This window comes from Notechis scutatus, chromosome 5, assembly GCF_049901735.1.
Source record: "Notechis scutatus isolate UNSWTSFEM ecotype Mainland chromosome 5, rNotScu1.2, whole genome shotgun sequence".
Lineage (NCBI taxonomy): Eukaryota > Metazoa > Chordata > Lepidosauria > Squamata > Elapidae > Notechis > Notechis scutatus.
In genome coordinates this window covers 72,645,821-72,668,639 of record NC_142013.1, presented here as the reverse complement: position 1 = coordinate 72,668,639, position 22,819 = coordinate 72,645,821, and the positions used below count along the sequence as shown (strand labels likewise).

At 36.4% G+C, this 22,819-nt stretch overlaps 1 protein-coding gene and 1 long non-coding RNA gene across 7 annotated transcripts in view; one reads left to right on the top strand and one right to left on the bottom strand.

Annotated features, from left to right (window-relative positions):
• FRMPD4 (FERM and PDZ domain containing 4) overlaps positions 1-21,432 on the top strand; it is a 196,949-nt gene extending 175,517 nt beyond the window's left edge. For all 6 annotated transcript variants that reach the window (XM_087967030.1, XM_087967031.1, XM_087967028.1 and 3 more), the window contains 9 exons: positions 5,934-6,053; positions 6,555-6,691; positions 7,908-8,034; positions 10,294-10,383; positions 10,693-10,875; positions 12,681-12,819; positions 13,288-14,346; positions 14,655-15,932; positions 19,903-21,432. In XM_087967030.1, coding sequence (XP_087823156.1) covers positions 5,934-6,053; positions 6,555-6,691; positions 7,908-8,034; positions 10,294-10,383; positions 10,693-10,875; positions 12,681-12,819; positions 13,288-14,346; positions 14,655-15,932; positions 19,903-21,215 — 4,446 coding nt within the window. In that variant the 3' untranslated portion in view covers positions 21,216-21,432. The remainder of the gene's footprint in view (positions 1-5,933; positions 6,054-6,554; positions 6,692-7,907; positions 8,035-10,293; positions 10,384-10,692; positions 10,876-12,680; positions 12,820-13,287; positions 14,347-14,654; positions 15,933-19,902) is intronic.
• LOC148130533 (uncharacterized) overlaps positions 14,348-22,819 on the bottom strand; it is a 35,989-nt gene continuing 27,517 nt past the window's right edge. Inside the window, exon 2 of the long non-coding RNA XR_015749863.1 lies at positions 14,348-15,710. This is a non-coding gene — a long non-coding RNA (uncharacterized LOC148130533). The remainder of the gene's footprint in view (positions 15,711-22,819) is intronic.

The following is a 22,819-nucleotide window of genomic DNA, read 5'->3' as shown; positions in this document are numbered from 1 at the left end:
ATATCTTACAAGAGGCAGAATTTATATTAAGCAGGAATATCATGATGGATATTCCTATAAGTAGAAATAGTCTGAGCAGAAAAAAAAACCTGTACAGCAGTATTTGTTGAAGGTTCTACAAATTGCATTGGACATGGTGGTCATTCTGGTTACCAGTTTTCAACCTTGGCATAAAGCGTATATGGGATTCTTCTAATGAGTGGATATAATTTGCTAGACCAATACTCGAATACAGTTCATCAGTCTGGAACCCACATTACGTATCTGATATTAGCACAATTGAGAAAGTCCAGAAATATTTCACAAGAAGAGTTCTCCACTCCTCTACTCGTTGTAGAATACCTTATGCCACCAGACTTGAAATTCTAGAACTAGAAAACCTTGAATTACGCCGTCTTCGGTCTGACTTAAGCATGGTATATAAAATCATACATTGCAATGTCCTACCTGTCAATGAATACTTCAGCTTCAACCATAACAACACAAGAGCACACAATAGATACAAACTCAAAGTAAACCGCACCAAACTTGATTGCAGGAAATACGACTTCAGCAATAGAGTGGTCAATGTCTGGAATACTCTACCCGACTCTGTAGTTTCTTCCCCAAACCCCAAAAACTTTAACCTTAGACTGTCTACTATTGACCTCACCCCTTTCCTAAGAGGCCTGTAGGGGGCGTGCATAAGCGCACCAACGTGCCTACCGTCCCTGTCCTATTGTTTCTCTTATTCTTTTATTTTTCTTATATGTACCCATTTCATGTATTCACAACTATGTATACATTTATACTTATTATCTTGTAAACAATTGGCAAATCAAATAAAATAAATAAATAAATAAATAAATAATGGATCTAATTTGTTCCTTAATAAACATATTAGAAGTTTCTTTTGAGTGGTGATGCATTTGATTGTCTTTCAAGGTTTCAGCTGTATTGTAACCAAGTTGTATGGATTATTCATGGATTATTTTCCATAAACATCAAGTCTACCTCCCATTCATTTACATTTCAGCTTTTAAAGAAAGCCCTAACAGGGGATCTAGAATAAGTTAGAACCCGTTCCTTGGTGCGTGTTTGGATATTCTGTTCTCAGTGATCTTTAGATTTTTCTTTAGTATTTTTTCCTTGTTATTATTTTGCTTAATTGCTTAGTTTTATAATGTTGAGGTATTTCAATTAGAAGAGAAAGTAAGCCACTAAGAGTCCTATTGGATTGGAGCAACATAGAAGTCCCAGTAAAATAAAATAGAAGCTGAATCTGTTTCTAGCAGAACTCAAATGTTCGAATTTGGCATTTATATTGTATAAACAAAAACATAGTCAGAAAATAAACATATTTCTATCAAAACTGGAATCAAGTATCTTTTAAAATAAGTAGTATACTTTATGATTTTGTAGAAATATAAACTTTGTACAGAGTCAGTTATATGCAAAGGTGAGATACCCCTATTGATATTATGTGTTTCACTTAATTCCCTAATGGAAGAGAAGCTGTGATCTATATGTAGAAAATTAAAGTTAATACTTTTCCTCAAATTTGAATGCATATTTACTAGACTGTGTGCACAATTATTAGGCAAGTTGTATTTTGGACAATTAATTTTATTATTGAACAACTACAGTGTTCTCGGTCAATTCAAAATGTTAATAAACCTCAAACCTGAATATTTAAGAAAATAAAAATGAGGTTTTGGCTTTCTTAGGAGAAAATCTACGTGTGCACAATATTTGGGCAACTATTAATGTGCAGAATTATTATGCAACTAAATGAAAAATAAAAATTTGCCCATCTCACTCATTTATTTTGCATCTGTTAAAGTGAGAATAATAAACAAACAACTCAAAATGTACAAATAAATATTTCTGACATTTAAAAACAAAAAATCAATATAGCCACCCTTCTTTTCAATAACCGTCTTCCATTCATGGAGTGTCCATTTCTTGATTTGTTGACAATCAGCTTTTTGTGCAGCAGTAACCACAGCCTCCCAGACACTGTTCAGGGAGGTGTACTGTTCTCCTTCATTGTAAATCTCCCATTTAAGAAGACCCACAAATTTTTAATAAGGTTTGGGTCAGTGAGGAAGGAGCCATGTCATTTTTCTTTCATCTTTAAGGCCTTTATTGGCTAGCCATGTTAGTGGAGTATTTCAATGAATGCAATGTAGCATTGTCCTGCATAAAAATCATGGTCTTCTTGAAATGTGAAGACTTTTTCCTGTACCACTGTTTGAAGAAAGTGTCTTCTAAAAACTGGCAGTAGGTATGGGAGTTGATTTTGAGTCCATCTTCAACCCCAAAAGGTCCAACTAATTCATCTTTAATAATACCAGCCCCATACCATACGCCACTTCAACTTTGCTGGCATCTGAGTTGAAGTGAAGCTCTGTGCCCGTTACTGATCCAGCCATGGCCCATCCATCTAGTCTATCAAGAGTCACTTTCACCTCATCAATCCATAAAACCTTTGAAAAATTTGTCTTCAGATATTTCTTGACCCAGTCTTGCCATTTCAACTTATGAGTCTTGTTCAGTAGTGGTCAGGTTTCAGCCTTCCTTACCTTGGCCATGTCTCTGAGCTTTATACTTCTGGGCACTCCATTTCAGTTCTGAAATGTCACAGCACTGGAGGATAATGGGTTCCTGATAGCTTCACATTTGATTCTTCTCAGATCTTTGGCAGTTAATGTGCATCTTTTTTTCTCAACATGTTTCTTGCGACCCTGTTGACTATTTGCAACAAAACGTTTGATGGTTTTGTGATCATTCCCCAATATCTCACCAATTTCAAGAGTGCTGCATCCCTCTGGAAGACTTTTTACCCTAACCCTAACCCTCCTTCATTACACAAACGCACATCACCTGATATCCACTAAGCATTCAAGTTGATACAGCTTAGAGGAAAATATGCATTAAAATGACATAGTCAAAATACTCACTTGCCTAATAATTGTGAACACAGTGTATTTCTGTGTAGTTATTTATAAACTGAAAGTAAGGCAAAATGTGAATATGGCATAAGTAGAAATTTGGACACCCTTCAAGTCAGTATTTTTATTACCTCCTTTGTCAGAAGTAGATTCCACATGTTTCTGGTAGGTATTCAAAAGGTTTCCTGTTCTTGCTTTTGCATGTGCCCCTACTTTTCTTTGCAGAATTCTTCTGTTTGATTATGTACCATTAATCTCAGCTTCCAGCAACTACATAGGTAGGTTTTCTTCATGACAATCTGTCCCTAGTCTGGTCTTGAAAGTCTTCCAGTGGTCTACCTTCCACCAGTATAACTGAGCCATTCCACCTCGCTGCTGGCCATCCTCTTCTCTTTCCTCAGAATTTTTCTAGCTCAGAATAATTCTTAAGTTTCTTTGCATGCATTGCATGTTTGAGATTTCCCTACAATTTTTTCAATAATATTCAATAATAGTTGAATGTGTTAGTTATTCTAAAACTTTTATATTTCTTCTTGTAAGTACTTTAGAACTGAATGAAATATCCTCATATTTCATCATTGCTGAAATATCCAATCTTTTCACTTTCAATTTCCTCACTGATTGTAAAACATCAGTTTCTAGATTATGTTGATATTTGGTCCATTCTCCTTCCACACAAAGTTTCCTGTATCATTGATACATACAATTGCAAAATGTAATGGAGCCACTCCATTTTTGTTATTATTTGCAGTATTTTTAAATCCTTTTCCATGTACTGTATATTGTTATTAGATTATTTCATCATTTAAAATACCTTTTCCCAAACATTCCAGGCTTATCGTGGTTTTAGCTCCCATACTTTCATGATGACTTTTATGAGAAGGTTGAGAAGTTGCCAACTAAATTTTTTGAATAGCCATTTGTACCTATTCATTATTGGTTATTGTTTTTCATGCTCACACACAGCCCACATACACACCATAGAAGTTTCAGAGTTAAAGCAATCTGTGAGTTTCCCTCTATTCACGTCATTTTATTGCCAGCAGTTCTAAAAGGGTTCCCCATAGAAAAGTAAAAATATTTCATGTATAAACCAAATGTATGGAATAATTATTTTGGACAGTCCATGTCCAAAGAAAAATATGTATTTCTTTCTTTTTTAATCTTTAAATTGGACTATTCTGCTTTAAGCAGTCAGTGAAACAGCCACTGAAACAGTTATTCCTGTCAGAAGTACTTTGAGACATTAGAAGAAGAAATGAAGAGAACATAGGGGAGGGATATTGGACAACACAATCACATGCGGGCAAGTGAGTGCTCTGCTGAGACAAGGATGATAGCAGTAAAGTCAGTTTGGTGATTAAGATAGGGATGAAATTCAGATGTTGGGAAGTTTAAATATGGGTGACATATTGGCTATAGGAAGAGGAGGAGAGGGTAGAGAGAAGAAATCTTTACCTTACTCACACTATCCAGGTTTTCTTTTATCCAAAACTCAGGACAATCAAAACAATATGGGCCTTGTTTCTGTTAACCTGTGGCTGACCCAATCTGGCAGAACATCTGGAGTAACCTCTTCCAAGTTCAAAGCAGTTTTTCCCCATTTCGTGTACATCTCTAATTATCCGGAATCTTTTTAAACAAAATGTGATGTCTTATTCGGAAAACTATAATCCATCTATTTTGGTAATTGAAGCTGCAGACAAAAGTTCTGAGTGATTTCATTTATTTATCATTAAGAAATATGAAATATTCTAGATGCAGCATTATGAGATTCTTAGAAGCTCACTTACTAGTAGGACCCTTGCTTGGTTTTTCTTTTGTATTGTGACATTCTGCAAATTATGCCTCAACCTGCTGCTGGTGTTGCAGCAATGCAAGATGTCTGATGGATAGCAGAGTCCCATGAGGATTGGAGGTCATTCCTAGAATTCTAATCTTCATGATGATCTGTCCCTAGTCTGGTCTTAAAAGTCTTTATTCATTCTGAGTCTTTCCTGACTTCATATTCGGGCTATCTGCAGATACTCTGCCTTAGTTATGTGCTTTTCCATTTTTTAAATTATCCTTTTTGTCTTTCAGTTTATCAGAGAGATCGTTGTGCAACCATGCTGGTTTCTTCTTAGATTTCTTGTTTTTAATTTTCAGTGGTATTGTGCTGGACTGGACTTTTATGATCAAATTTTTCAGTATTTCCCATGCTTTTTGTGTTGTTTTCCTCTTTAGGATCCATGGAATTTTTCTTAGGCTCTCTCTGAGTTTGTTGAAATCAGCTCTTTTAAACTTTAAGACACTGGTTGGATTATGTTCTATTGCTTGTGTTTGCTTTATATTGAATTCCAGTATGACATATCACTCCTCACCCAAGTTTGTGGTGACTTCAACTCCCTCTATCACTTCTTCTCTATTAGTAAGAATTAGGTCTGGTATAACTTTTCTTCTATTCCCTCTTCTACCTTTTGGATGACAAAGTTGTCAGCTAAGTTGGTTAGGAATCTGTTCAATTTCCTATTTGATGCAGCTTTCTTTCTCCATTGATATTAGGGTAGTTAAAGTCTCTCATTACTACTGTGGAATACTTCCTATAGACATTTGTTAATTGTTTAGCAAAAAGTTCATCTATTTCTTCTGCATTGTTGCATGGTCTGTAATATATGCCTATAGTAATGCCATTCTTTTTCCTTTTATATTGACCCATACAGATTCTAGGAAGTTTTCATCCTTGGTTGATACTGTAAACAATACCTGTCACTGATGTTGAGATCCGTTTTTCTTAGAATTGTCTAAGCATTTTTAAGTACACTCTGATTAACATTGCCTTGGCTACTGAATATAAAGTGATATGAAGAAAAACAGAAAATTCGTGGTTTATTTGGGATGATTTGGGGGTCAATGTCCTCATTTAAATTTCCTTTCAGTCATCTAATGGTTCCTGAATTATTTTAGAAGGAATACAGTGTCATGGCCTCTGAATTGTAATGAAAGTATTTTGTTTTCTAGGTGACCCAAAGACCAAGCTCCCATAAAATGAGATGCCTGTTCAGAATCAGTTTTGTTCCAAAGGATCCTATTGATCTTTTACGACGGGATGTGGTTGCATTTGAATATCTCTATGTACAGGTATGTTATAGTGTTGAAAATTGCATGATGAAATGTCAATAAAGTTACTTGTATGGTTCTTTTTATGAAGCTTCCTTGCAATTAAGATTATTTTTAATATAGTATTTTGATTACAATGGGAATATCAATAAAAATAACACAAAGGATTTTGGCATCCCTGTTGATGATTTTGAAATACAGAAGAGTTAGATTTTGTTGTTGTTGTTTTAATCTGCTATATTTTCTGAAGTTTAGAGTTCCAGTGAATCTGAAAGGGTGTGGTTTGGAATATGTTGCTCTTAGCACTGAAAACACTAAAATAAAAGTTATTCTGGTAACTCCAAATTAATCAACTTAATATACCACATTTGTCCTTTTTATCCCTAGTTATTTATGGATAATTTGTCTGGCAGTGTTAGTTCCCATTCATTATGAGCTTGCCTTTTGGAGAAGAGATAGTCATAATGCAGTATTTTCAAAAGATGCTTAAGTTTGATACTCCCTCTGCTGGTTTTTTAACAGAGCTGTAATGATGTGGTTCAGGAGAGGTTTGGGCCTGAGCTAAAATACGATATTGCACTGAGATTGGCAGCATTACAAATGTATATTGCAACAGTGACCACAAAACACACTCAAAAAATCTCTCTGAAGTACATCGAGTAAGTATAGAATACAAGTTTCATAACATGTGAGTATTAGAGTTATATGAAATTTGTAGTGAAATGAATTCCACTGTAAAATTTAATGGTTTTATTTGAAGAAGAAAAAACTCTAAAGAATATTTATGCTAATACAAGAATTTGAGTAAACTTTAACTCATATTTTGTACTTGGAGATGATTGTCAAATCAACTTAAGTTATACAATTGAAACTTCCTCACTAACATAATTTCTTATTTGTTGATAGACTCTTGAAACAGTATTGCTTTATTTGTGTATCATTTTTGTTAAGGATTTTAATTATAGTACTAAAAATGGAAACTTTAAAAAAAGAAAAAAAGGCAAAAAAGAATAAAAAGGGCAGGAAAAAGGATATGATAAAGAAAAAAAAATGTATTAGAAAAATTACTTCCAACCCTTATTACAACATGTGTGGGCAAATGTAATAAGTCTTCATCCCCATAAGGTTATCAGCAGATATCTTTACATTCCATATCCCATCCCTTATCTATCAACATATCTATAAAATATCAACATTTCTATCTTGGTGTCATACAGGTTTGCCAGAACTTTTTGAAATAAATCTCTTATTTGAATCTTGATCAAATAAACCACCTTTATATTCCTTTCTTTTACTTCTAATGGTCTTCAAAGATCTTCAAGGATCTGCTTTAATATTTCCAATGTTATGTTTTGTGTCAGTTTTAAGTCACATTTAATCAGCACAAAAACAGGCTTGTTTTTCCCCCTTCTGTTGAGAATTTTTAATCTCCTCTTGTGTCCAAAGTCTAAAATTATAAAGTTCCTTATTATGAACCAGATAGGCAAAATAAATCTGGTTCCCACGAGAAGCTATTTTTATAGTTAATTCCAAAATATTAGAGTAAAATTAAATATTCTAAATTTAACTGGACCCTCAATGCATTTGCAACATTTTTAGATCAAAGTCTTATTTAGCTTTTTGCAGTTTATTTCAAGTTTTTTAAGATTCAGTTTGTGCCACCACAACTCTTATAAGAGTGTATTCTTAGATTACAGGGTATTCTATAATATAATATGTGTATTCTATACAAATTTAGAAGAATATTTAATTTAAAAAAACAAAGAACAATTTTGACAGTGAAACAATCCATATTTGCTTGACCATATAACTGTTTTCCCAAATTGCAGGTAATTCTCATAGAAATGTGAATTATAAATATCTTTTAAATTGCAGAAAAGAATGGGGACTGGAAACTTTTATTCCATCTGCTGTACTGCAGAGCATGAAAGAAAAGAACATAAAGAAAGCACTTTCACACCTTGTCAAAGCAAATCAAAATCTAGTTCCTCCAGGTAAAAAGGTAATATATTTGCATTTCAACAGAAATTTCATAATAAAGAGAGCAAAATCCAAAGGGGAGAATTGAAAAGAAATCTTTCAGACACAAAAAATGACCAACTTATTTTTTAGACATTGCCTGGGTAGTGCTTATTGTATGTTTAAAGACAATGGAAAAATAATTTAGCAATTTTTTTAATATTGAAAGTACTGAGAATATTGAAAGTACTGAGAAAATACTGTACTTGTTAGTCACAAGTAAATAACTTTTCTATTCATTTGATTTGATTGAATTTGCTCTGCATTACATAACAAAAGTGCTTGAAAATTCTTTTCCTGTTTTAAATCATCTATATGGGGCAGCTGTATCAAATTCAAGGCTCGTGGGCTGCATCCGACCCACAGGGTGCTTAAATCTGGCCTGTGGGGCCGTTCTGGAAATGTCAAAGGACCGGCCTGCAATGCCTCTGCCAGCTAAAATGGGCCGCAGGGGGCTGCATGTGGTTCCCCTCATAGCCCGTTTTTGACCTCCCCGGCCTCCTGCAGCATTCCACTGGCCAAAAACAGGCCACGCGGGGACCTCACAATGGGGGGGGGCAGGGAGCAGGGGGAGACAGGATGGATGCCTCCTGCAGCACCCTGCCAGCCAAAATGCGGCAGGGGGCTGCACGCAGGCCCCACTCACCTAGTTTTTGGGCTTCATGTCTTCCTGCAGCACTCTCTTGGCCAAAAATGGGCAACATGGAGACCCTACAAGGCCAATTTTCAGCCTCCCAGCCTCCTGCAACACTCTGCCGGCCAGAAACAGGCCACATGGGGCCTTGCAAGGCCTTCCCACAGCCTCTTTTTGGCCAGCAGAGTGCTGCTGGAGGCCAGGGAGGGTGAAAATGGACCTCGTAGGGTCTCCACGTTGCCCATTTTTGGCCAGGAGACTGCTGCAGGAAGCCTGGAGGCCAAAAATGAGGCACATGGGGCTTGCATGTAGCCCCCACCTCATTTTGGCTGGCAGGGTGCTGCAGGAGGTGTCCATCTCATCTCCCCCCAGCTCCCCCCCATTGGCCCATGGAGAACTACAATGCTGATCCAGCCCTCAAAGAAATCCAGTTTGACACCCCTGATTTAGGGAATCTTCCAGTGCCATATATCTTTCTCATCATGCAATCCCCTTGGTTTTTTAATACCATCAAGTGAACTATTCTGATTTAATTATTAACTTTTGGCATTAAAGGATGCAGGCTCTGGTTTTTTGAGATTCACGTCATATTGGATATATCTAAAACATGCTTCATATATTAAACGGCACTACTAGATGTAGGTAATCTCTCCTGAATTCCCTTCATTTCAGAGCAATGTATGATGCAAGGATGCATTTAGCTTTCTTTCTCTGAGTCTAGACTAGTTTTGCACCTTGTAAATGATTTGGAAAAACATTGTGTACCTTCTGCATAGCATATTTCTGTTGTTCACATTGAAACAGCCCACATACACCTGAAGAAGTGGGGGTCCCTTTAATGAAAATTAGAGAGGTGCTATGCTCACACTAGAACAAACCTGAATTAATTCTTCTGAATTATTTGCAAAGTATGCAAATCTAGAAACCTAGTAATGTCTTGTCAGAAATTGAGATTAGATAGAGGAAAATCAATTCTTCCTAAGGCTTCCTGATTTTATCAACAGCATGGTCAAGCAAAGTTCTCACTGAATCTTTGTGGGTCATTTTCATGTTATTAGAGTATGGATCTTCAGTGTCATTGTAAAGATTTTGCTTGAGACTATAGCTACTGTTTTCTTCATTTCATCAGAATCTCTTTAAGCTATATAAGGATCGGGAGTTATGCTGATAAATTAAGATGGTGTTGGAGTCTACAACAGCTTCCCTTGCTTTAATGTCTGAATGCTTTCAGTCTTATGCCTGCTATTGCTTGGCTAATTCTTGATTTGGGAAGGGATAGATCATGGAGGAAGAAAATAGGAACCATTGCAAAGATGGTGTGATCTGCATTTCCCTGGTTTATGATTAGGAGAAAGAGTTCAGTTCAAATATATTTGTTATTAACACAACCATAGAATCCCAAAGATTCTAAGGGCTTGGCCTACTTGGTGCAAGATCTGCTGAAGCATTTTGGACTGATAAGTACCAACCAGACCCAAAAGGGGAATTTTTTCTTCTGGTCAAAAATGCCAGGGAATTCCAAAATCTAAAAATGATCATAATGCCCCAAAAATATCTACTTGTGTTTTATAATTGGAATAATTTTTTAATCCCCTCCCTTACCTTCAGCTCTCTGCTCTGCAAGCCAAAGTACACTATCTCAAGTTTCTCAGTGACCTGCGACTATATGGAGGACGGGTATTCAAGGCAACATTAATGGTGGGCTTGTTTCTCCTGACTTGTTATATTCATTATAAATAATATTGAACCAAGTTGTATAATGTCTTTAATATTATTTTCCATAAAATTACTAATGTTATATAATTTATATTAGCATTGTTTTTCACAAGGCCAAGTATATAAATTTAGGAAAGCCTTCAAAAACATTTTCCGAAAGGAGCATTTTGATCTATAACCTATTAATAATATGAATTAAATGAAATACATTCAGTGAGATAAGGCTACTTTGGATCTATATGCATAATGGCACTATACAAAGTTCTGTCTTTTTTATTTCCTGTGTTGTAGCAGGGAGAAAAGCGTTCTGAGGTTACCTTACTAGTGGGACCAAGGTATGGCATCAGCCATGTAATCAACACTAAAACAAATCTCGTAGCTCTCTTGGCAGATTTTAGCCACGTGAACAGAATTGAAATGTTTGCAGAAGATGAAATTACTGTCAGAGTTGAGCTTCATGTGTTAGATGTAAAAGTAAGTTGATTGTTCATTGGTATTAACAACAAAGAGCTGTTTATTGTAAGAATATTAGCTAAAAGAATTCAGTCAGTTTTGGTTTAGAATTCTAATTTAATTAAGAATTTAGAATTGATTCTATTACATTGCAATAGTGGATGGGCATTAAAAAACAAAACGCTTTTTAAAGGTTTATTTTAAAATAAAATTACTGTGACAAATTCACAGTATTTTAAGCAAAATGTTTGCTCTCTTTACTTCTTATTTTCATATTTGGTATTCTAATACTACTCTAAAGAAATAAAGAACAAAAGTTTATTCATAAAAAAAATCCAAATGGGAATAATGTTGAGATTTGAACGTATTTGGAGATTTTGAAAATATTTGAAGAATGAGTTGAAATATAATGATATCTTAGAAAATTCAGTCACAATCTTTTATTTATTTTGAACTAAAATTCATAGTTACCCTTTATAGAATCAAGCTAACATTTATTCACAACATTTTCTTAACATGCACTGATTTTCCCTTGTATTGCTTTGATGAAATTTAAGGGCATTAAATAGCAGCTGTTATAATTTTATATACTGCCTGATTCATTTCAAGCAAAACAGAAATGACTAATTTGTCTTTCATTTGATGTTTTTACTACTGTGTTCATGGCACTGAACCGATTTTTTTAAAATTATTTTTGGTTTACAAGATTTCAAAAATTGCCATCTTGATTTTTTTAAATTGAACCTGACTGAATTCTTATGCCAGCTAAATGATAAGTTATAGAGATGACAACTCTGTAATTTTCTCATTCAACTTTCAAAAAGATGCTATCTTTATCAGAATGCCCCGGTCAGTTAAGGAGACAGCAATGTTGGTCCCATACAGGTCTGTTAAAAGAGATTTTAACAGTTTTATTCATACACAGAGTTTTTTCCCAAAAATTAAGTGACTTATCATTTCAGCTGTCTATTTCAGAATACTTACGTATTCTGTCTAGATGATTTCTGCAGCTTCTATTGCCACTGCTTTGTGTTATTGGAAGTGTAAGTCTTGATCATAAGATACAACCTACCAAGTAGAAAACTAGGGCAAATACACTCCTTACTTGTGTGATCTCACAATTCAGCTTTGCTATAACCAAGAACCAGTTTCAAACTGATCTAAATAATTCTTCAGAGGTGATGACACCAGACATAATGGCTTCTTTCACATAATAATGAAACATTATTATTGGAAGGATAATTGAATCCCTCCAATTACTTTATTGCAATTCTTAGTATGTTTGTAAACAGTTTTTTGTAAAGTACAGGTGGAACCTCTGGTCGTGAACGCTTCCATTCACGACCAGTCTGGGTGTTGACCAAAGGTTTTTACCTCTGGTTGTGAACAGGTGCTCAGGTGGCGGTACACAGGCAAAGCGATTTGCTGTTCTGTGCTGATTTCCCCTTCCATGCCGCACCATTATTTTTTTCTGCGCATGTGCTTCTGGGGATGTCAAAATCGGGTGACGACCGAATTCTCAGAACAGATTACAATTGTCTCCTGAGGTTCCACTGTATATTTAATAGCAATGTTTCATTGTTATGAATTCTGCAATTTATTGCATATGCTAGAAAATATATTACTATAAAAAGCTGTTATTTCCCCTATGTGTATCTGACAAATTCATGGAAATCTGTTGAATGTCATAAGAGAAATATGTTTAAGATCATTATATAAGTGTAAGTACAATTAAAATACCTGTATTAACATATAATTCTTCATTTTATTTCCAAACTCTACTGAATTTTAGTTGCTTTCTGACAATATGTCTTTTTAATGCATAGCCAATCACATTGCTGATGGAATCATCAGATGCTATGAATCTTGCATGCTTAACAGCTGGATACTATAGACTCCTAGTTGATTCCAGGCGATCAATATTTAACATGGCCAACAAGAAAAACTGTGGGAGCCGTGAAACAGGTAATTAATATTACAGTGCAGTGAACAATGCAGTAAGCAAAAAAATATACTTCTTTATTTTTCAAGAAGCTTCTACTTCAGTGGAGAACTTTGATAGTAAAGCATTTGGATTTTCAAATGTGATTTCTAAGTTAAGGGTGACATTCTTGAACCTGATTTTTTTTATTCCTGTTAGAGTTATTATCTGCTTGTGCCCAAATATACTTTTTTAGAGTAGGCAGTCAACATTCTTTTTTGCTTTTTTATTTTTATTGTAAATCCTTATAAAATTCACTGTGGGTAAAAAGAACTCATCAAGAGCAGCTCAGAATGGATAAGGTTTTAGAAGTATATTCGAAGGTCATATAAACAGGATAAAATTCAAAGAGTTAATGTTTAGGAATTACAAATTTAATCTGAAATATTAAAATACTGCATAATCTATTTTGATAACTCACTTTTTTCACCTCTTATGTACCCTTCTTTTAGGGATTGAAACTAAAGGGAAATTTAATCATCACGGATCTGAGTGGAACTGTGTAACCAAAATGACTACATTCTCAGCAGCGGAGCAGGAAGCCCATATGTTTGCTGATAATAAACAAAAAGCTGGAGAGGTCTCCGATAGTGCCATATGTCCCAAAGCATATAGACATCTGTACATAGAGAATGTTTATAATTCAAGTGAACTTGATCAACAGCTGGCTAAACAAAATGACTTTGCAGAGGCAGAAGATAATGAAAATTCAAACCCACAACCCATGCTGTCCTTTTCTGGAGGATTGGAATCAAGCAAGAAAATTCAAGGATCTCCAAGAGCTGCAAAAGTATCTTTCATTTTTGGGGGTCATGGTTTGGATGATGTGAATCCTCAAACCCTTGGCTATGAAAGATTATTGGATGAAAGTCCAGAAGCGCTAGATAAACAGACCACCCTTTATATAAGTCATGCCAATGACATTAAGAGTTTGGAGTTGTCCCCAGATGCTGAAAGTTTTCATTTTGCTGCTAATTCTGTTTATGCAGGCTTACATGATGGCAAAATATTTGAAGGTGCGGAAGGAATAGAAGAGCCTCTGCTGCATGATATTTGCTACGCAGAGAACACAGATGATGCTGAAGAGGAAGATGATATCAGCTGTGAGGAAGACATCATAGTTGGAGAAATCGATAGGCCTGCTCTTCTCAGCCTTTCAGGTTCTAGTGATGATATCATAGACTTGACATCACTCCCACCTCCAGAAGGTGATGATACTGAAGACGACTTCCTGTTGCATTCTCTAAATATGGCTATTGCTGCTCCTCCACCAGGATTCAGGGATAGCTCTGATGAGGAAGATTCTCAGAGTCACACAGCACAGTACAGAGCAGACAAGGAGGAAACTAATAATGTTGGGAGTAGTGATATTCCAGTGTCACTTATTGATGCTGTCCCTACTAATCCTGAAGAGAAATGTGAAAAAGGATTGGAAAATGTTGTGGAATCTACGCTTCAAGCCCTGAAAGCCTTATCTGCTTCTGAGGAACACCAGATGAATGATAATTCAGGTTCTTTCACCACTGTTACCTTTATTCATTGAAAGAAATCATATCATTTCATCCCTTTTCCCCATTTAGGCTTTTCAGCATTAGCTCTTTTGAAAACATTTTGTTATTGTGTTGTTACTTTTTGACCATCACCTACAGACACTATGTAATAGAACTACCATTACATTAAGTTGCCTTACCGGAATCAATGCAATATGTGTTTCAATATTTCAGAACCATTTTAAGCTTATAAACCCTTTATCTTTATCAGTATATTGAAATGCCTGATATGATTTCATTAATTGGCTCTTGTGTTTTGTGGCATACAGGTGTAGCCATCTTGAGAGCATATAGTCCTGAATCATCATCAGATTCTGGCAATGAGACTAACTCTTCTGAAATGACTGAAAATTCTGAATTGGCCAGTGCACAGAAACTGACTGAAAATTCCACACGAATGTTTTTACCCAGTAATGAAAGTTACCAACCTCTGTCGGAATCACAGGCTGAATTCTCCATTACCAAGAATCAGGTAGGAGGGCTGCTAATGAAATCTGTCCATTCATCTGCTAGTCAGCAAGCTCCAGAGCTCCAGTCAAAAGTTGTGCCTTCAAAGCAGATTCTTCACTCGGATAGCATGGAGATGGAACCAGAAACCATGGAAACAAAATCTGTTACTGAATATTTTAGCAAGCTGCACATGGGGTCTGCAATATATTCTTGCACTACTAAACGTAAAAGTAAGGTGATTGATGGGGAAGGAAAAGCTGCTCTTGCTGGCAACGGTCTTATGAAAAAGCAACAAGGACCCAAAAAACCAGAAACCAATGAACAAAAGGGTAAAGCTCTGTCCTCAAGGGAGGGTCAACATGCCGGCACTTTCAATGCAGAGAGAACTGCCTTTCGCAAGGACGATCAAAGATGGTATGCTGTTTTAGATGAACGGGCAGTAGAGAAAACAGACCCGGAAACAATGAATGGAAAGATAGTTTCCAGAGTTTCCAGTCTTGGGAAAGCAGATATGAACTGTAAAGATGAAACGCATCCTGAGATTGACCACAGTAGTGTCTTAGGGCATGAGCTAGATGAACATTTTGTGTCTGGTACAACTACTCTGCCTTTATCCAAAGACCGAAAGGATTCTGAAGATAGTAATTTATCTGCAGATGATCCTCTTTCAAAGCTTCCAGAAGCTGAACACAGTATGACTGGATTGTGTGAGTATCACTTAGCTAAACGCATGTCATCCTTGCAGAGTGAAGGTCCCTTTTCCCTGCAAAATTCGCAGTGCTCTTCAGTGGATGCGGGATGTAGTACAGGCAGCAGTACGTGTGGAACTCCAGTTGAATCTCCTCTTTGTACTTCTGATGTTAAGCACATTATGCCTGATATGACAGGAAAAAGCATCAGTTATATTCCAGGAGAAGACAGAGCTATCATGCATCCCAACCATGGAACATCATATAAGGAGCTGCATCAACCGCCTGAAACTGTGTGTCACAGAATGGTTGTGCCTGCTATGCATTCTGCGACTAATTCTGCTGATCCTTTATTTGGGACTTTAAAAGATGGATGTCACAGGGTCCCCAAGATTAAAGAAACTACAGGTACAGTAGCATGAAGCCATTAATCTAATTATGCATATAAAATAAATATACTGTCTAAAAGTACTGAAGTAAACTGGAATATAGGGAGTCCTTGCTTAGCGCCCACAATTGGGATGAGCACAGTTATGAACTCATCTTCGTAATTAGGTGACAGAGATGCTAAGTGAAACATCTCATGACCATAATGGAATTAAACAGCTCAGTTACTAAACGAGGTCTACCTATATCCCTGTTAAAATGTTATTAAAATTATTTCAGTACAGGTAGTTCTTCACTTACAAAATGTTGTTTGAAGTTACAACAACACTGAAAAAGTGACTTTATGACCATTTTCCACATGACCATTGCAGCATCCCATGGTAACATAATCAAAATTCAAATGCTTGGCAACTGTTTCATATTTATGATGGTTGCAGTGTCCTATGGTCATTTTTTGCAACCTTCTGACAGGCAAAGTCATAGGGGAAGCCTGGTTCATTTAACAATCTTGTTATTAATTTAAAAATTGCAGTGATTCACTTAACAACTGTTGTAAGAAAGGTTGTAAAATGGAGCAAAACCCACTTAACAAATATCTCGTTTAACAACATAAATTTTGGGCTCAATTTTGATCATAAGTTAAGGACGACCTGCAATTTTTTAAAAATGTACTTCAACCTGTACATTGGATGGGATGAGGTACTGGAGAGAAAAATATTAAACAGATTTGAGGTAATAAATGCAAAATAAACATTTTAAAACAATTTTCCAATATATTATTATAAGTAAAATAAAATAGATAACATTTAGAGATAATCTCCACCTTTCATTCAGTGACTACCTAAGGGAACAAGCAGTAGGATTATATGGCTAGCCATGCCCCTTTAAAAAAATATCCCTTTATTTGAGCAGGTAGAACAAATGACCAAAATATTATTTTGGAATCAATTTTATTAAAGATAAAAAAGGGAACTGTCACTACTCAAATGCCTTGATACTGCCTTGAATTCTAGATGCTTAAATGTCCAGAACAAAATTGTAAGTGGATGAAATAAGGCACATTTTTGAACACAATTATAGTAATAAAAACAAAGCTATCCGAATTCTGTTATTGAAGAGACAGATTTTCATAAAAACCAGACCCTATTTAAAGGAAGAAGTCTCTCTCTCTCTCTCTCTCTCTCTCTCTCTCTCTCTCTCTCTCTCTCTCTCTCTCTCTCTCTCTCTATATATATATATATATATATATATATATATATATATATATATATATATATACACATACATACATACATACATACATACATACATACATATATATATATGTTTTCTTAAATTTTCGCGGGTACTTACATGTATGGTGTTCGGCTTGGTTCGGGTATTTTCCCACGTCACTGTAGTTCTTTTAAAGTTGTAGCAACGTTTCAGCAGAATCTCATCTGCCATCATCAGGCTTCTGTATTGTGTCCGTCTGTGGGTCAGACTTTTACAGTGGTTTCAGATTTAAAGAGATTGAAAAAAGACCAGAAAGCATGAACAGAAGAGATGATTCCACCAGGCTGTCAATCATTTGGAAGCCTGCACTCACAAACAAAAAAATCTCCGCACCACAAGCCAGGCAAACACCTGGGCACAAACACCCACGAGGGCCACACAAGATGCCACCACCACACTTCCACGTAAAAAGCAGACTCACACCCACACAGAAGATGAGACACGACCACAGACCAGAAGCCGCACTGCAGCTGCATCACTACCCACTTCAAACCCCTCTGAGCCATACATGAAGCGAACTGACCCCCACCATGAAGATGCAGCACGACCACGAACTCGAAGCCAAACAGCAAGATCACAGCTCACCAGCTCAAATCCCCCAGTAACTAAGACCAACCTGAGCACAACCAAGCCCCCACCTGAACAGAACACACCTCCCGCCAATCAGAACATGGCTAACCCCCCAACCAATCAGAACACAGCCAAACCCCCAACCAATGAGAACACACCCCCACCCAATCAGAACACAGCCAAGCCCCCACCCAATCAAGTCACACCCCCACTAGCAGTTAAAAGGAAGAAGCAGCTGCAAGCTCACATCACTCTGAGAAGCACAGAGCTGAAGACAGAAGCCTGAAGATGATGAATGAGACTTCATCGAAACGTTGCCTAGATACTTCCAACCTTACGCGGGAGAAAACCCGAATAACCAAAGATCCACATACAAATACCCGCGAGAACCTCAGAAAACATATATATATATATATATATATATATATATAGTAAATCACAGAAATATAAAAATATATAAATGTAATTCAGAATAAATACCTGACTAATTATTCTAAATTTGTAATAGGGTTAAGCTTTCATTAATCATGATTCACTATTAGCCTAGTGATCCTAGTGTCCGAAATTATGACACAATCATTTTTCCCTATTTAATATTTATATCAGTATCCCAATATGACCTCCTTCATGATATGTGAACCAATTCTTCAGCCACATAGCCATTGATGAAAAACTGTGGGAGTTCAAGTCTACATATATGGAAATTATCTGGGAACCATAACAAGCCTATGGATTCTATTTATGACTTGGCCAAAATTATTCCCATAGGTCATAATAGTTCTCTAAATCTTAATGGCAGATTCATCCGTAGGATAAATGGGCTTATAAGCAGTGGTAAAAAGAGAAAGAGAATATTTTCTTTTCACCACAAGCATGTGTAATATCTCAAAAGCATCCACCGTAAACCTAGCAAAGACTTGAAACAAAAAACACACTAAATTAGTTGACCCACTACTCTATTAAGTAACCTATCTGATTTACAAAAGAATAAAAGCTAATGTTAAAGCCAAATAAAGTTGGACCATGAATTCATATGATTACATGTAAAAGTTTAGGCACCCCGAGTCAAATTGTATTTTTAGTTAATCCGCAAACATAACCTTCAGTGATTCAAAAGTTAAACACGGTACCTTTCTGAAAATTGGAATGTACACCTATGATTTATCAGCAATTATTTTTTTAATTGAAAAAAACAACTGGCACCCATTGCCTGTATACCCCAAGGCGACTGTTACCTCTACCTTGGCCATATTTATATTACTGAGTGATATTCTAGAAGGTTGGGAAAGCTCTTTAAAGCTTAGAGGTGCCTTTTTTTGCCAGTTCAATTTTCAAGATTATGGAGGCAGAACAATAAGCAGAAGGCTGAGGCTGATATATGTGGCCCTTTGGTGCTTTTTTGAGTGGTAGGTTTGATTTTAGAAATCAGAAAAGCTGGAAAAAAATCACACCAAATTTCAGCATTTTCCAATTAATTTGGCTAGTGTTGTGAGACGGTCCACAACAAAAAGTCTGTAGCTGACTCAGTGCAACGTACTGACTGCCTAATAGCATCCTGATGAGAGTCCATTTAGTTATTAGAATGTAAGAATTAATTTCCTGAGTAAGTTCAAAAGTCTTTGGTCTTTAGCATTGTATTTCAAATAACTATCAACTTGCTGCCTCTAAGAAGATCACAAACCAAACACAAGAGCAAAAAAAAACCAACCACCTCTTACCTGATGTTATTTGCTTGTATGGTACCAAGAATGAGAAATCTTGTGTTGAGTAGAGTTGCATTTATTTAGAGGGGCAAGGTCTAAGCTTATGTGAAGATACCACATAAAATATGCATCCCCTTCAATAGAAATAGACTAGGTATACTTTTCAAATTCCAAAATCAAGAAAAAGTCCAGTTTTTATATTATGCCTGTCTTATACTAAACAGCAAGCTTGATTTAACAGGTCTGATTTTTCTAATGATCTCTTTCAAAAGAGCTATGACTGAATATGTTTATTATGTTTATGGTATATTTATTCATATTATTAAGCCTTAATAAAACAAATATCATAAGACAGAAGTTTAAGGAAGTCAATTTAGACATTAAATTGTTTTGTTTTAAGATTCTTAATAATTCTTCCTGTACTTCTACTACCCCTAGTGTAGCTTTCACAGAACCTGTGTGTGAAAGACAAGGAGGCACGCCTTCAGCTTTTCCTAGACAGCCCAGAGCTGGTTCCATCCTGCTATCATCCTACATTCACTCAGAATCAAAAGTGCCAAGTCAAAACCAAGACTCTTTTGATGTTCCCAAAGTCAACCTGTCAAGTGGGGTAGCAGTCAGTTTATGGCCATATGATACAATCGGAGGAAGCCTCAGAATGCCACAGAAGAAGGTTTTGCAGCGCAGCAGCAGCATCACTGCAGAAACCACAGGCATTGAGATGTTTCTTGGGAAGGAGAAAGCTGCCGTCAGTGTATTGCATTCAGAGATTTCTGAAACATCTGACTCAAAATTAGAAAAAAGAGGAGGACTTCCTCTGGGCAAAAAGCTATCCAAAAGTTATTCCCAAAGTTCCATGAACATCAGCACGAACAGTAGAAGATCTTTCTTCTTGAATGCTGTCCAAAAGGAGCCCAAGCAGTACAGAACGTTACCATTACGAAAACGAGATGCGAGCAACTGGAAATGCCGCAGCCCTTTTAGCTCTTGTTTCCTAATGACGGGGAATGTTGATGACGATGATGAAATTGAATATGCAGGCAGCACTCAGCTCTCCTGCCTCTGTCAACCAGAGATACAGGGCACATTAGAAGAATTGACTACTCAGACTTCTTCCCCTGAGAATGAGGAACACAAGGGGAAAGGTGTAGAGGCCCTCAGAGAAGCAAAAGACAGTCAAGAAGGCAACAGCAGAAGCCAGCCAGATTTCAGTAACATGTCCTTTGATGCACAAATTGCAAGACTCAGTGCCATGAAAGAGAAGAATTATGCAGTGCCTGATGGGTTTCTTGCAGCACAAAAGGATGCCAATGAGCTACTCTGTTTGGTCCGGTCAAGTGTGGGCAAGAAGGAGGATCATCCAGAAACACATGACCTTAAACTTTCTCAGTACAAGCAACTGTTATCTGTAGAATCACAACAGTTGGGAAGTGCCTGCAGGAAAATGGCCATGGCTGAAAAAAGCCCAGAGGAAATGCTTGTAGCAATGACTTCAAGCTTTCAAGTTCTCTGTTGCTTAACAGAAGCCTGCATGCGTTTAGTTAAAATCATGAACTCTGAAGCACAGCAGGAGGAGATTATAGTGAAAGTAGATGAGGTTGTAATCAACTACATTTCTCTTCTAAAGGCTGCTGAAGCAGTGAGTGGAAAGAGTTCGAGTAACTCTAGCATGAAACTTTTGGCTTGTCATTCGACCACCATGGCCACTATTGTAAGCACACTAACACGTTCTCTTAAAACGCTTTTAAATAAATAAATAGAAGTCACTTCATAATCTATTTCTGCAAAGCCATACATTTAAAAACTTTTATTTACTATGTAAAAACTAAAATTAACAAACATGCCTCTCTCTATATATATTTTGTTGTTTTATATGAAATAGATAAGTGACTATACGCATACACATACTAATAATCTTTAGGCCATTTATATCCTGTTTCATTCATGTTTTTCATATGTGAAAAACAGCATATATATATATATATATATATATATATATATATATATATATATATATATATATATATATATGGTGTTCAAGCTTTGTTGGGTATTTTCCCACGTCATTATAGTTGTGCTTTTAAAGTTGTAGCTATATAGTTGTAGCACAACTATAATGACGTGGGAAAATCCGAACAAAGCTGAATACCATACATTAAGTACCTGCGAAAACTTAAGAAATATATATATATATATATATATATATATATATATATATAATATATATATATATATATATATATACACACACACACACACACACACACACACACACGTGTGGGTGTTTATATAATTGCTTCTTTTTCTTTCCAGGTTTATACTTGGAAACCACAACATTTACAGTTAGAACTAAAAAATGAAATCATAATGTATATAACAGTATTTAGTATTTGAAGTATAATTTTTAATAGTAAAATACATTTTACACTTCAGAGACTATTACAATTTATTAAAAATCAGCCACACATGAACTCCTACCAACACACAGACACAATAAATCTTTTGTTCACATTGCTTGCCTGATGCATCTGTTATGTTACAGTTTATTTCTTTTGTCACCTTTTGATTAATTTTTTAAGTCCTGAAACATCTCTTGCAAATATTAATACAGACCCAAAATTCAACAATACCATGGTTCCCCAAAAATAAGACCAAATCTTATTTTGTTTTGGGCCTCAAAATAAGCACTAGGGCTTATTTTTGGGGGGATGTCTTGTTTCTTTTGAGGCCGCCACCGCAAGGTGGGAGGGGGGAAATGCTCCATACACCCCACACCGACTTACCTCAGGGCCCCCACAGCCAGACCATCCATGCCCTGAAACCTGCCTCACCTCGTGGCTGTGCACTGGCACGTCGCTCGGCCTCCTGCTCCATTGCAACCATGAACAAGGAGAAGTGGGCCAGTTTGCCATGCAGGGTCTTGCTGGACAGGGCTGTGAGAGCTGCTCCACAGAGCAATTGTTGGGCGTGGATGGCCTGGCTACGGGAGCCCTGAGGTAAGCTGGTGTGCACGTGGGCCAGCTCCATCCCCACTTGCCTCGCCTCACCTTGTGTCGACACCACAAGCAACCAGACAGAATGTGCAAGTGGCTGGTTGTGCAGGCTTAAATAGAGTTTATTTGCGGGGGGGGGGGTTATATTGGGCACATGGGCAGAAAATGTTTATTTTCAGGTTAGGTCTTAATTTTTGAAGAAACACAATAAAATACAATTTTCAGGTGTTTAAGGCTGCACTATTTCAGGAACATCTATGAAACTAAATTATATCCAGATCGTTCTCATGCTTAAAAGAAACATCTTTCCTCAATATCAAAACAGGCTAGAAGTAAACCTGTAGTTGCAGAAAGTCATTGCCCTTTA